Source organism: Cannabis sativa, chromosome 3 (genome assembly GCF_029168945.1).
Source record: "Cannabis sativa cultivar Pink pepper isolate KNU-18-1 chromosome 3, ASM2916894v1, whole genome shotgun sequence".
NCBI lineage: Eukaryota > Viridiplantae > Streptophyta > Magnoliopsida > Rosales > Cannabaceae > Cannabis > Cannabis sativa.
Window position 1 is genome coordinate 77755948 of NC_083603.1, and position 13885 is coordinate 77769832.

At 39.9% G+C, this 13885-nt stretch overlaps 3 protein-coding genes across 4 annotated transcripts; 1 reads left to right on the forward strand and 2 right to left on the reverse strand.

Moving 5' to 3' along the window:
* The first annotated feature begins 417 nt into the window (after positions 1-417).
* LOC133036300 (uncharacterized) lies at positions 418-2425 on the forward strand. The gene is made up of 2 exons (XM_061112854.1): positions 418-564; positions 2045-2425. Exons 1-2 carry the CDS (start codon positions 418-420, stop codon positions 2423-2425), a joined length of 528 nt encoding a protein of 175 aa, XP_060968837.1.
* A 519-nt stretch (positions 2426-2944) lies between these two features.
* On the reverse strand, positions 2945-10779 carry LOC133035859 (uncharacterized). The gene is made up of 2 exons (XM_061112288.1): positions 4044-10779; positions 2945-3971 (listed from the first exon to the last, which is right to left on the reverse strand). Exons 1-2 carry the CDS (start codon positions 4158-4160, stop codon positions 3522-3524), a joined length of 567 nt encoding a protein of 188 aa, XP_060968271.1. The 5' UTR covers positions 4161-10779; the 3' UTR covers positions 2945-3521.
* A 53-nt stretch (positions 10780-10832) lies between these two features.
* LOC133035858 (uncharacterized) lies at positions 10833-13526 on the reverse strand. 2 transcript variants are annotated; one of them, XM_061112287.1, is made up of 2 exons: positions 13220-13526; positions 10833-11539 (listed from the first exon to the last, which is right to left on the reverse strand). In XM_061112287.1, exons 1-2 carry the CDS (start codon positions 13235-13237, stop codon positions 10973-10975), a joined length of 585 nt encoding a protein of 194 aa, XP_060968270.1. In that variant the 5' UTR covers positions 13238-13526; the 3' UTR covers positions 10833-10972. The 2 variants fall into 2 exon arrangements, with proteins under 2 accessions (XP_060968270.1, XP_060968269.1); XM_061112286.1 differs by having other exon boundaries at positions 13216-13492.
* Between the last annotated feature and the right edge of the window lie 359 nt (positions 13527-13885).

Below are 13885 nucleotides of genomic sequence, written 5' to 3' on the forward strand. Positions count from 1 at the left end.
TGCTACAAAGTAATGTCGTTTGGTCTAAAAAATGCTAGAGCAACATACCAAAGATTGGTAAACAAAATGTTTAAGACCAGATCGGGCGAAATATGGAAGTGTATGTAGACGACATGCTCGTCAAATTCAGGAAGGCTGGGGGGCACATAGATGAACAGGACAAATGCTTCAAGGTCCTCAAAAAGTACAACATGAAACTAAATCCCTTAAAGTACTCTTTTAGAGTCAGCTCGGGAAAGTTTCTGGGCTTCATTGTCGATGCCCGAGGAATTGAAGCCAATCCAAAAAAAATTCAAGCCCTCCTAGATATGAAGTGCCAACTAAAACCAAGAATTGCAAATTTTGACTGGTCGAATCGCCACACTCAGCAGATTTGTTTCAAAATCAACAGACAAGTGTGTCCCATTCTTTAACATCATGCAAGGGAACAAGCAATTCGAGTGGACGGAGGAATGTGAAAAAGCTTTCCAAGAACTAAAAGCACAACTTGCAAAACCTTCTGTACTCTCAAAGCCTCTAGACGGAGAAGAACTTGGAATATACTTAGCTGTCACGGAGCATGCTGTGAGTGTCGTGCTAATCAGAGAAGAGAACAACATACAACACCCGGTCTATTACATCAGTAAAAGACTCATTGAAGCCAAAGGTCGATACCCATTAATAGAGAAACTCACTTACTGCCTTATTCTAGCAACAAGAAAGTTAAGGTCTTATTTTCAAGCTCATCTTGTTCGGGTGTACACTGACCAACCATTACGCCAAATATTGTAAAAGTCGGATGCCTCTGGACGGCTACTTAAGTGGGCGGTGGAGTTGGGCCAATACAAGATTAGTTTCCAACCCTGAACAGTAATCAAAGGCCAGGCCTTAGTAGATTTTGTAGTAGAATGCGCAGGCAAAGAAAAAAGCGTACCAGAAAGCAACCCTGAGCCGATACAAACACCTCAGCCAAGTAACAGTGAAGATAAGCCGACTTGGAAACTACACGTAAACGGGTCGGCTACAGATCAGCTATCTGGTGCAGGAATTTCCCTTGTCACACCTGGGGGCAACACCTACACACTGTAGTCAAGTTTGGATTCAAAGCATCTAATAACGAAGCCGAGTATGAAGCTCTAATCGCTGGCCTAAAGTTGGCCCGAGAGATGAGAGTCGAGAACATTAAAATCTGCAGTGATTCACAGCTGGTGGTAAATCACATATCCGGAGAATATGAGGCTCGGGGAGAAAAGATGATAGCATATTTGAGCAAAATACATGACTTGCTCGCACAATTCAAAAGCTACGGTCTCAGAAAAATTCCAAGGGAAGAAAACACAACTGCAGACGCGTTGGCTCGATTGGCAAGCAGTAATGTAAGTGATAAGGCGAACTTGGTTCCTATCATGTTCCTCGAAGAGCCTAGCATCACTGGCACGGAAGAGATCGAAATGATTGATACTTCCCCAAACTGGATGACACCGATAGCCGCTACCTCAACACTGGGGAACTCCCAGATAACCGGAATGAAGCTCAAAAGATGAGAAGGAAGGCTGGACGGTATATCATAGTAGAGGGAATCATGTACAGGAGGGGATTCTCCACGCCTTTGCTCAGATGTGTTATTCAAGAAGAAGCTGCACGACTCCTATCTGAGGTGCACGACGGATTCTGTGGAAATCACGCTGCCAGGAAGAGTTTATCTAAGAAAATTCTAAGGCAAGGTTATTTCTAGCCAACAATGATTGAAGATTCAAAGGTCTATGTTAAGAAATGTGACAAATGCCAGAGATTTTCAAAGATACCTCGAGCTCCACCCAACGAGTTAACTCAGATGCAAAGTCCGTGGCCCTTTGCCATTTGGGGAATTGACTTGATCGGACAGTTATCCAAAGGCAAAGGAGGAGTGCAATATGCAGTGGTAGCGGTTGATTATTTCACTAAGTGGATGGAAGCCGAACCACTCGCAACCATTACATCAAAGAAAGTTAAAGACTTTATTGTGAAGAACATAATCTTCCAGTTCGGATTGCCGTACAAAATAGTTTCGGATAATGGCAAGTAGTTCGACAGCCAATCCTTCACTGACTTTTGTGTGAACCATGGTATCATCAAAAGTTTCTCCCCAGTGGAACATCCTCAAGCGAATGGTCAAGTTGAAGCAGTCAACAAGACCTTGAAGGACACACTAAAGAAAAGACTAGAAGATGCCAAAGGAAACTGGCCGGAGAAACTTCCTAAAGTACTATGGTCATATCGAACAACTGAGAAAACGGCAACCGGAGAGACTCCATTTGCTATGGCATATGGATACGAAGCTATGCTGCCTGTAGAACTCAAGCCACCATTCCACAGGAGATCGACGTACAATCAAGATACCAATCACGTACTCCAGGCCGAATCACTTGATAAAAAATCGAAGAGAAGCGAACCACAGCAAACTTAAAGTTGGTAGCCCATCAACAAAAAGTAGCTTGGTATTTCGATAAACAAGTGAAGGCTCGAAATTTTTTTGTGGGAGACATGGTCCTAAGCAGGGTATTTCTAAACACCAAAGACAGTACGACAGGTGTACTAGGACCTAACTGGGAAGAACCATATCAGGTAGTCGAAGTCCTTGAATCCGAAGCATACAAATTAGGTAATTATGATGAAAAAATGTAACTTGTTCTAGTACCACGATATTGGAATGGGGAACATTTAAGAAAATACTACCAATATAATACTAGGTCGGACGAACATTTACTTTAAAGTGAATGGCCTGTTAGGCGGACTACGCTCAAAGGTTTCGAAAAAAATGAAAAAGTACTCAGGTCGGATGACCACCATTTAAAGTACAATTTCTAATTTCTGTAATTTGTTTTATTTTATGTTAAGCTAAAAGATCATATTAGATCAAATAGCCCTGATGTAAGTTACTACGGTAACAAACACATTTTCAATTAATAAATGAATAAATATGTTTATTTCAAAATTCAAATTGAGTCGAAATTACTAACATGTTGCTAATTTACCATCCAGTGCGTACAAAAGGTCTGGTCGAACCCAAGACTCCAAAAGCATACTTGTAAAAAACAAGTGACCAAGAGTCATAAGTCTGCTCGGTCACTTGGGGGGCACCTATACCTGTACAAAGCATTTGGTAAAGATAAAACAAACACAATTGCACGATTATTATAAACAGAGAATGAAATTCATTAAAGATAACAAAAGCACGTAATACCAGGATTAAAATCTGTCCGGTCAGCCTGTTGTCTGTAAAATGAAAAATAATTCCAATTTTAAAGACCGCTTGGCCGGTCATGATGTCTTAAAAAAAGGCCTTATGGCCGAATAAGATATATAAAAAGAAGGATAAAAGAGAAGCAGTTAAACAGTTGGAGTCCCAGGCTCTCGGTTCGGATCTTCTAGGCCGGTAGGAGCTGGCCAGAGGTAGAAGCAGTCGCATCTGGTTCACCATAAGCCACTTGAGAAGCACAGTACTCGAGATACATGTCTTTGGCCTCGCCCAGGTAATAAAAATTTTCTTGGGGGTTAGCCTTCTAAAAGTCATAAAAAATCTCGAGACCAGCTGCCTCTAAGGCATGCACTTTTTCTTCCTGCCTCGTCACCTCTGACTTGTACTTCTCAATCTCGGTTGTAAGATCCTCCTCCTTGGTCTTCTTCTCCTCATCCTGCTGATGGAAGACAGTCCGAAGAACTCCCCTTTCCTCTTGAAGGCTATTAACTTGTGCCGATAGGGAGCCAATGGTAGCCTCAAGCTGGTCAGAAGCCTCGAGATCTTTAGCCAACTCGGCTACTTTCTTCTCAGCAATAAAAAGCTTCTTATTGACCTCACCCAGTTCAATCCGAACAACTCCAAGCTCCACCCTGGCATCATCAGCGTCCTTCCGGGCCAAGTCCACCTCCGCCTTCATGGTGTTGGACAGAGCAGCGTTCTTGGAGGCAACAGACTTAGCTCGGGAGTAAGTGTAGGCCAACTTCAGACCAGCCTGCACAGAGAAAAAGCTTTAGAATCTGAGCCAAGGAAAAAGGATTAAAGGAAACTGTGAAGAAAGATTTACCCTTATGAATTCCTTCAAGACTCCTCCCATCAGCAGCTCCAGAGAAGATTCGTAGTCAGCGCTGGCCAGTTGCTCACTTACCTCAGGAACCAACCAGTTCATGTAATGAGCGAGCATCTCCTTGCCTTTCTTAGCCTCTAGCTGCACTGGCAAAGGTGGAGTCCCGCATCTGCTCGGATCCACCTTTTGATTGGTCGAGCCTGTCCGAGCTTCCCCCTCGAGAATCTTTGGACTTAGCAACTTTTGGAGTAGAGGGGTTTGCAATAGTTAGCTCCTCGAAAAGGTCAATAACCTCCTCGGCCGGCGCCTTATTCTTGGAAGGGGTCGCCTCAATGACCCTAGATTTCTTGGCCAGAGGAGATACGCTTGAGCTTCCTCCAACTCTCTTCTTCAGAGCATCGAGCATCTTTTGAGACATGTCTGCATGGAACAAAAACAACATGGTTAGAGGAAAAAGACATCAGAAGCATAAAATACAATAGTCAGGAAGTTTAAAAATGAGACGGAGTAGCCTGCAAGACGATTATCCGGGCAAGACTTGAAAGTCCATCATCACTTGACAAGTCTCTTATCTCTGCCATAACAGCTTTCCCTTTTCCTAGCACGGGAGAAGATGGCCGAGCAAGTGAACTGGGCTCCCTAATTTGAATGGCATATTCAACGGGCCTGGACTGGGCTGAAAGTTTCTTCCTCCTTTTGAGCGGAGTCACCTGCTCTTCCTCAGCCTCATCTTCAGGATTCAAGGGCTCTTGAGCATACTGTTTGGCCCTTGAAACTCCTTTCAACTTAGCCTCATGCTTTAGTTGAATCAGCTCATCCTCCTGATGAGCTCTCTCAGCCCGTCAAGCGCCAGATTTCCTCTAACTCCCCTTCACTGGCTTAGGAATGAAATCCTTCGGATAGAGCCCGTACTTCACAAAGTTGTCCTCGGATGTCAACTAGATGATATTCCGGTCATCCCCCGGCAGTTGAGCAAGCCATTGAGCTCTATCTCTAAGAGCAAGAGTGAAGGGAGGGCGGTGATATGTGGGGATTTGCTGGAACCGAGTATGGGTGGTGCCCATGCCATCCACCATGAAGTACTCATCAAAAAAATGCCCAATTTTGCTAATGGCCTTATCCCCGGTGCCCGTCAACCACTTGAAGTCTGGTTGAGAGAAGTATAAGTACCCCGACCTGCCTTGCTTAGGGGTGGACTTTAAATCAAAAAATCAGCTAACCTCGTGGGGAGAAGGCATATCCCACTTCTGGGAGGCATAGAGAACGAAGAGGGCGGACAGATATTTAATGCCCTTGGGAGTAAATTGGGTCAGACAGAGGCGGAAGAAGTCTGCCACATTCCTAAAATACGGGTGCAAAGGCAACAATGCCCTTTTCTAGGCATGAGCACCCGACCAAGAGCACATTCCCCTCTCAAGGTTTGCGGCTCGGTTATTGTGAGCGGGAATGTAACAGTCCAATTCGCCCAGGTAGCCATCTTGGTCGAGATCCCGCAGGCACGCCTCAATAACCTTGGACGGAGGGCTCACCCACCTGGCACCCAAGGTACCTTGCCTTCTATGAGGAACCGCAGCAGTAAGTTCCTCACTGGCGTAGTCCACGCCCTCAACCAGGATGTCGCCATCAGCATCGACTGGCTCCCCAGCCTCATTGTATCCCCCATAGTTTGGGAGTGCAACCTCCTCCTCTTCCTCTGCCTCAAAGGGATTGCTAGGACGGACATCGTCCTGCTCTTCAATCTCTTGGACCTCAGCGTCCCCTTCATGATCCTCCCCCTCCTGGGCGTGCCAGGCCACTTGAGGGTCAGATGTGTCAACCCTACGCATTGTCTTCTTAGTACGAGCCATCATTCTATGGCTGGACAAAAGATTTAAGGAAGGTGCCTTTCACTCGAAGAAGTTGGGTTAGAACGAAGACGAGGATGATCCTCGCGCAAGAGTTGAAGCAAGTCCTGGTCTATTCGGTGTTCGCTTCCCCAAAACTCACCTGGGTTCATCTATAAAAGACAACACGCAAGATGAGTGTTTGGTCGGAATATCAAACGTTAAAACAAGCAAATATGCCGACCAGGAGTACTCAACAAATTAAAGAATAAGAATATTCAACGAAAAGTCAAAATTCAGGAAGTTTGAAATTTTCTCGAGTTAGGGCAAAAAATTTCATGAAGCTTAGAATAAGCAAAATGAAAGACAGGCATTATACGGTTCAAAAAGCAAAGCATCATGGACGATGAAATCGCATGAACCACGACAAAGGAAAATTACAGAGTTTCTAAACTTAGGGTTTCCTACATATCTTCTACAAAAAAGTCGAAGGTACATTCAGAAAGTAAATGTGCAAAGTAAACATAAAGGAAATTGAGAACTTACTCAAGGATCAGATGTCTGGATTCAAAATACGCCAAGCCAAACGAGCAGTTTTGATGAAGGCACTTCAGCAAACTCGAAGCCAAAAACCTCTCTTTTCGCTCTCAACTTACTTAGCAAGGAAAGATGGTGAAAATGAGTTTGTGCACAAATGCTCACTGGTATTTATAGGCAAACAATGAAAAGGGGTAATCATTTCAAAAGAACCTTAGACGCTTTGGTTTCCCCCAAAAGCGAATATTGGAAATCAAAAGTAATCAAGTGTTGTCGTCAATCGTGGTGAGAGAAAATCGAATTTCAAAATATTAATTGTTAGAGCATTTATTAGCTAAAAACCGAAGGGACGCCCAGTCAGCCTCACATTGAGTCGAGAACAGATGCGCTTGACATGTGTCTCCCATTCAAACGCAAAGATAGCTCGGATGAAGTCTACACGTTCCTTCGGAAGTCCCGTATAGACTTGGGGGGCAAATATTATCCCAATTTTTACACTCTCACGTGGAATCACATGATGGTGACACGTGGAATCGACTCTAAGTATTTGCTCGCAAGATATAGTTCGAATAGGATACCTCATATGGATGCTCAAAGCCAAGCGATCAACAATCCGCACAGAGTGATCAACACTTAGCAAATTTAGCTTTCGCATCGTGAGTCATCAAAGAAATCCTTATAACTTGGGGATCAAATTGTAGAGATATGGCAAGCTGTCCAAATCCCACGATCAGTGTATTCTCATTTACTATGCAATCTTTCTGCTTATATCCATTGTGACGAGAAGGGAAATACTTCTCCTTCAAGCTCATAGCCCTATAAATAGTGATGCATGTTCACTGGGCAAAGGGTCGAAAGATTTCACTTGAGAGATATTATCTAAGAATTCATATTCAAAGATATTGTTGCAAGAGCTATAAGAAAAGGAACCTTTCTCCTCGTTCTTGAGTTAATACAAATAACGAGGATTAGGCTATTACCGAATTGCTCGAGGCTGAACCTCTATAAAATTACTGTGTCCTTATATTGCTTTATTATATTTCAATTGTTATAAACTACTTGTCGCTTACTAAATTAGACTCATTGTCGTTGGCTAAAAGTGAGGTCAACATTAGTAAATCTAGATCCTGGTAAGATATTTCCAACATTGTCCGGTGCAGGCATTGCCCTCATAAAACCTGGGAAAACAGCTGCATAAAGTAATTAAATTTGGCTTCAAAGCCTCTAACAACAAGGCTAAATATGAAGCCCTGATTGCTAACCTCAACTAGCGCACGAAGTACGGGCTGACCACCTAGACATATATAGCAACTCTTAACTAGTCATAAATCATGTCCTATGTGAATACACAGCTCGAGGTGAAATAATGATGGCCTATTTGAGCAAGATCCAAGACTTGCTAAGTTAGCTCAAAGGCTATACAATAAGGCAGATCCCCAGAGAACAGAATGCCACAACAGATGCACTTACCTGTCTGGCAAGCAACACCATTGCCGACAAGGAAAACTTGGTGCCAATACAGTTCTTGAAAGAACGTAGCATTACCATCCCTAAAGAATTCGACATGATGGACGACAGTCCAACCTGGATGACACCTATTGCAACTTACCTCCAAATTGGAGCCTTGCCTGAAAACAAAAATGAGGCAAAAAAGATGAGAAGAAAAGCTACTAGGTATCTAATCCTAGATGGAGTAAAGTATAGATGAAGCTTCTCAATGCTGCTCTTAAGGTGTGTCACTAAGATAGAAGTCAAGCGTTTGATGATAAAAGTGCATGAAGGCTTCTGCGACAATCATGTCGGGGGCAAAGCCTATCCAAAAAGATACTCTGACAGGGGTACTTTTGGCCAACAATGATCGAGGATTTGATGGACTATGTCAAAACATGTGACAAGGGCCAAAGATTCTCGAAGATTCCTAGAGCTCCACCCATCGAGCTCACGATGATGCAGTCTCCTCGGCCCTTCGTTGTATGGAGAATAGACCTGATTGGTCAACTCCCAAAGGGAAAAACTAGGGTGCAGTTTCCAACTCACTATCATTCAGTATCATGTACCATTTAGACACGGAACAACCAAGTCTAGGCCTTAGGAGCTAAAAATACACGAACCAACACCTCGAAAGTCAACTTGGACATCTAGGGTTTCACCCAGTGCCCAAGTTGACAACATTAACTAGGGTTTTAGTTTTTGGGACCATCTTAGTGCAAATGGGTCAAACTTTCATACCACAAATATATTTGAGGCATTAGAATTAGATTTTGAGAACTTTTATTTTTGAGCACCCAGACACCCGGTGCCTAGGCATCTTAGCGCCCAAGTTGACAATCTGTCAATCTGGGCCACTTCCAAGCATTAGATAAAAAAATCTAACTCATGCATCTTCTTCGTATTCATAAAAAAAAATACATACTGGGTGTTAGAACAAGGGACCAACACCCAGGTTGACATTTTGTTAACCTGGGCCAATTTCGAGGAGTTTTTTCAAAAAGTCGTATGGGCATGTTCTCTGTTTTCGCCAAAGATTAAGATTCAACTATTTTCAGAGACCAAAAGGAACTTCCAAGTGGCCTGAAAGTGGACCAACCGCCCAGGGTGACACCTGGTGCTGGGCCAGCGCGCAAGTCGAGATATTTTTAACCTAGGCCATTTCCAATTACTTTCCCAAAAAAATTGTACCGAACACTTTTTACGTCATCAAAAATAACGAAGATACATGCAAACTCGGGGAGAAATCAAAAATAACATGGTGTGCTGGTTTCGATCAGTCAAATGCCAATTTTGCTCCAAGAATTCTCCCTTAAATGGTCAAAAGCGAGGTGGGAAACCCTGTCCTCAAGTTCTAGAACCTTGGAAGCATCAAAATAAAATCCTGGAAGCTCTGAAATAAGCACCCAACGCTCGGGTTGACATATGACTTGGTGCATTGGGTTCTACTTATCGGATTTTAATTCCATCTCGACTGTTCGTCTAGTTTTTCACAATAACTGAGAGCCATGAAGTCAGAACAACCAAATTCACAACTTCATATTTTCACTTTTCCGACAAGGTGATTTATTGGGAAACCGGGTAGTTTTGAGTCTCTCGTTTCTGCAGAACAACAACATCTTCGAGAACTAGTGACCAACTTTGCCATAATACAAAAATGGACTAAGTGATGTCAAAATATCACTTAGGCATCAAAAATTAAACCCCTGATGCTTTTTCTCACTCACATGTCAATCTGGGCGCTAGGATGTCAACTTGGGCACTGGCCCAGAACAACCTTCAGTAAAACGACCATAACTCACTTAATATTTATCCAATTTATGCGATTAAACTTGCATTTCCAAGCTATTTCAATGCTCTATCATTTGTTCTCCTACACTTCAATCGCAATTCTGAAGCTATCGACTCCAAATTTCATCCCAAGGGAGTGACAAATTTAAACTACAACTTACCTAGAGCGGGTCCCACCGTCGCGACTCGAACTCCAAAAATTGACAATCAACCTTAGAAGTTAAATTTCACCATTGGATCATCATCTACGGTCAAAAATAACCTAAATGTATTTTTCATATTTTTGGATTATTTTATTCATATTTAATAGGACATCCTTCACCTATATAAGGAGAGTTCCTCTAGCTCATTTTTAAAGATCAGAAAAGTAGTTATAAGGTTAGAGCACTTGTGAACTTTTATGGTCGCTAAAAATTCTCATTGAACTATTGAGATTGTTAGATTTAAGGACTTCTGTCTAATTTCATTCAATTTTACTAATTCGATGATTGTTTATATACTAAATCATGCTCTCCAGACTTTTATATTTACCAAATCATGATCCTCTAACTTTGACATGTGCCAAATCATGTCCTTGAACTTCCGTCCATTGTAGACTTTCCTTACTAAAATTGGACACTTAAATCCAACAATCTCAATAGTTTCGGAGAATTTTTAACGGTTCTAAAAGTTCATGGGGCATGATTTGGTACATGTCAAAATTCAAGAGGTAAAAATCTTAATTAGCCTAGTTTGAATTTGAAAATTATTTTAATTGGCATTGTTTTAATTATGCGAATGTTTAACTATACTTGTGTTATTTTATGAGCTACTTTTAAATTTAGTGTAACTTAAAATTCATGTCATATTTCTCTATATTAAATAATAATGCATAAGACTATAATAACATTTTTTGATAGTTCTTACTATTAAAGACTTTTAAAAGTTAGATACTAAGACTAAGAGTATCTCAAAATATAAGGAAAGAGTGATAAAATAAAATATTTATAATTTTAGATAACTTACAGATTTTTAACACCTTAAAACATGCTTTTATACAGTATACAAAGCTCACAATTGCCTTTAAGCACGTGATCAATAAGTTCAAATCAATCGCAAGTGTATTGTCCGTGTATCAAACTATAGCAGAGAAAACATATCAAATACATAATTCACAGTAAAAGGATATTCATGGAAATTATCATATGTAAATTCAGGTTTCTCACAAAACAAAAATAATTTTTTTTTTCTCTTTCAGTAATATGATCCTGAAAATCAATCTAGGTGCTTGACATTGAATTTTACCAGGAGTCACATTGGATTACTAGTTGATTCCATGCCAGTGTTTTTGTGATCCTCTTTAAACGAGTGACTATGAAGTTGCCTTGTAATAGTAGTGGTTGTGTCCAAGAAATAGAGAATAAATACCATTATGAAAGAGCAAACAAACATGGGTATAGGACCAAAGATCCAGAGAAAGAGAGGAAAAGAAAAATAGAATGCTCGTAGTCGAAGAGACCAAAAGAAGCTTCCTCGGTTCAAATTCCTTCCAACATACTCCATAGAGTCTTTCCTGTCGTTCCATGTAGGGACAGTCACCAAGAAACTTACATGGGCATAGTATCTTATAGACTGTACATTGCAAAGAAAGGCAACTAGGAAACATAGCAAGATTGAAAAGTACTTGATTGCAGAAAGAGTAGGAGACTTATTGCCGTAAACTATTACAGATGTAGATATTTTCTCAGAGTTCGAAGTGCTGCTAACAAACACACCAATCAACGAACTGAGAGTGATTGCTGTTGTTGCCAAAAGTGTAGATGCCATGATGTTATTGCGTATTGTTTGAACAGCCAAAACACCATTCTTCAAGGGGTCCTGAAACAATCAAGGAAGTCAAACTCCTGAATTAACTCTACCACCATGTATGTAAAGGTTCCATAAATAACTTTGTAAGGAGCATATTGAAACCCAACTTACTCTTTTAAACATTTACCCACAACATGAAACACATTGGAAGAGAAAGAAAGAAAGTAAGTAAATTACCTTCCAACCTTCAAGTTATTAATTGAAGTGGTACGCAAAAGTTTAGATGGGCAATTGATACTACAAGCGCTTTTAATTTCTTGTCATTGTAAAAAACAAAGACTTCCTCCCAAATTACATTAACAAAAACACAAAGGATCATAGAAAGCGCCGCTAATTCAATACATTTCATAGTGATTGTAAGACATTCTTGCAGCATATTAATGGTCAGTGTAGGTGAAATGGTGCTAAGAACGTTTATTTGATTCTCAACATTACTTAATACTTGCTTCACTATTTCCATACTGTCTACTCAGAGCCCAGAGGCCTTATTTTGCCTCTAAGCTTTTTCACCGAAATATGAAGACTTAGAAAGCCTTATAAAATTTTCCCCTTCTATCTTATGATGGTCTTCTCTTGGAAAGCCTAATAATTTTAACTACTCCTCTCTTATTGCTTTTGCTGATCTTCTTCTGTCTCACTCTTTTCTCAACCTCTCCTTCTTCATTCCCTAACATTTTCTTTATCCTAAATTAACAATACATCATACATTACTAAATAAACTGGTGGAAAACTTCCAAAGTTCTTCTCCATCAAATTTGACCGTAAAGTAAAGCATACCTTAATAATCCATCTATCCATCTTAAATTATTAAGAGTAGAATTTTTGTTTTTAAAACTATCATTCTTATTTTAAAAAATAGCGGTTACCGAACATGTTTTCGAAAATATTTTCACTTTCGTAATTAAGAAACCAAAAAATTATTTAAATAATTGTTACCAAACACAACCTAATTTAACAATAGGTTTGATACAGGGGCAGCTAGCCTATATATAGTCAAGTAAGTAGCTAAACAAGCTCAGTTAACAAACTAAACTGAATTAGTATACTACTAAAATAATAAACGAAACAACTAATTGACTGTCAAGGACTTGATCAATTCCAGCACACAACCAGCTACTTATTTGTTGGCTCATCAAATAATTGTTCCAAGAACAAAACATCGCAGGAGGACCCTATTATCAATAAATTTCATATCCACAAGCCATGCAGAGAAAATGCAATGGTAACTACTTTAAGCAGAAGCTAATATGAATCTGATATTCTTATTAGAGTATTGTGATGACTGTTTTTCTAGTAACTTATAGAAAATTATGCAAGTTTTATTATCTGCATAGTCTAATGGAATAAGATACTTGTTCATGGATGGAAGAAATCCACCAGAAGTTACTTTTGAGGTGGATCTATTAAAATCACCAAGGGAATTAGGTGTCTGCATTACCTATTATTTCTAGTTTCCAAATTTTTATCAATTTTTTGTCTTGTCTTTTCTTTTTTAATTTCTTTTTTTTTTTTTTTAAAAAAAAAAGCAACTAAATAATCATCCTATACGCTTCCTCGTCTCAATTTTAAAATCCTTTAATATCGTTATTCATATTACTTAAAAAAAGATGCAGATCACAACCACAAATGGCAATAAAAAATAAACAATTGGTCAAACAGAGAGAGAGAACAAAGGAAGTACTAACAGACATCATGGAAAAGACCCATTGGTGGCGAGACTGAGCATTCAGACCAATAACAGTTTTCCTGGGATGGCGATGAATAATGAAGAACAACCAAACGTGGTAAGCTCCCATCAGAAAGAGGCCCAGCGGAACAAGAACAAAGTCCAAACTCTTCTCTTCCATTTCTCTCCTTTACTCACCGGCTCTGTCACTCAGCAAGTTTCTCAACCCTTTCCAAATGGAAAGAGTATGTGGAAAGACGAAACCACACTCCGCTAATAACTTTGTCATATGAACTTTGCTAGTGTTTTATTATTAATATTATTCTTATTATTATTTTAAGGTTAGTATTAGAATTAGAATATAACTAGTGAAGGTTGGTGCAGATGGCACTATCACCCGTTTTTCAATAATATATTTTAATTAGAATGTATTAAGTCATTAGAAATAAAGAAAAAAAATAAAGAGGAAAAAAATAATAAAAAAATATATAATTAATTAAACATGTAATTATAATTGGTACAAATAAGATAAAATACATAGGGATATGATTTTGTCCGATGATGTACTTTCACGGAATGTATTCCGTGGTACATTACATGAGTCTCAGGGTACATTAATTGAGTGTCAGGGTATGTTTCTACTTTTTAACCCTAATTACCCTTAGATCAATCTCAGCCGTCAGATCAAA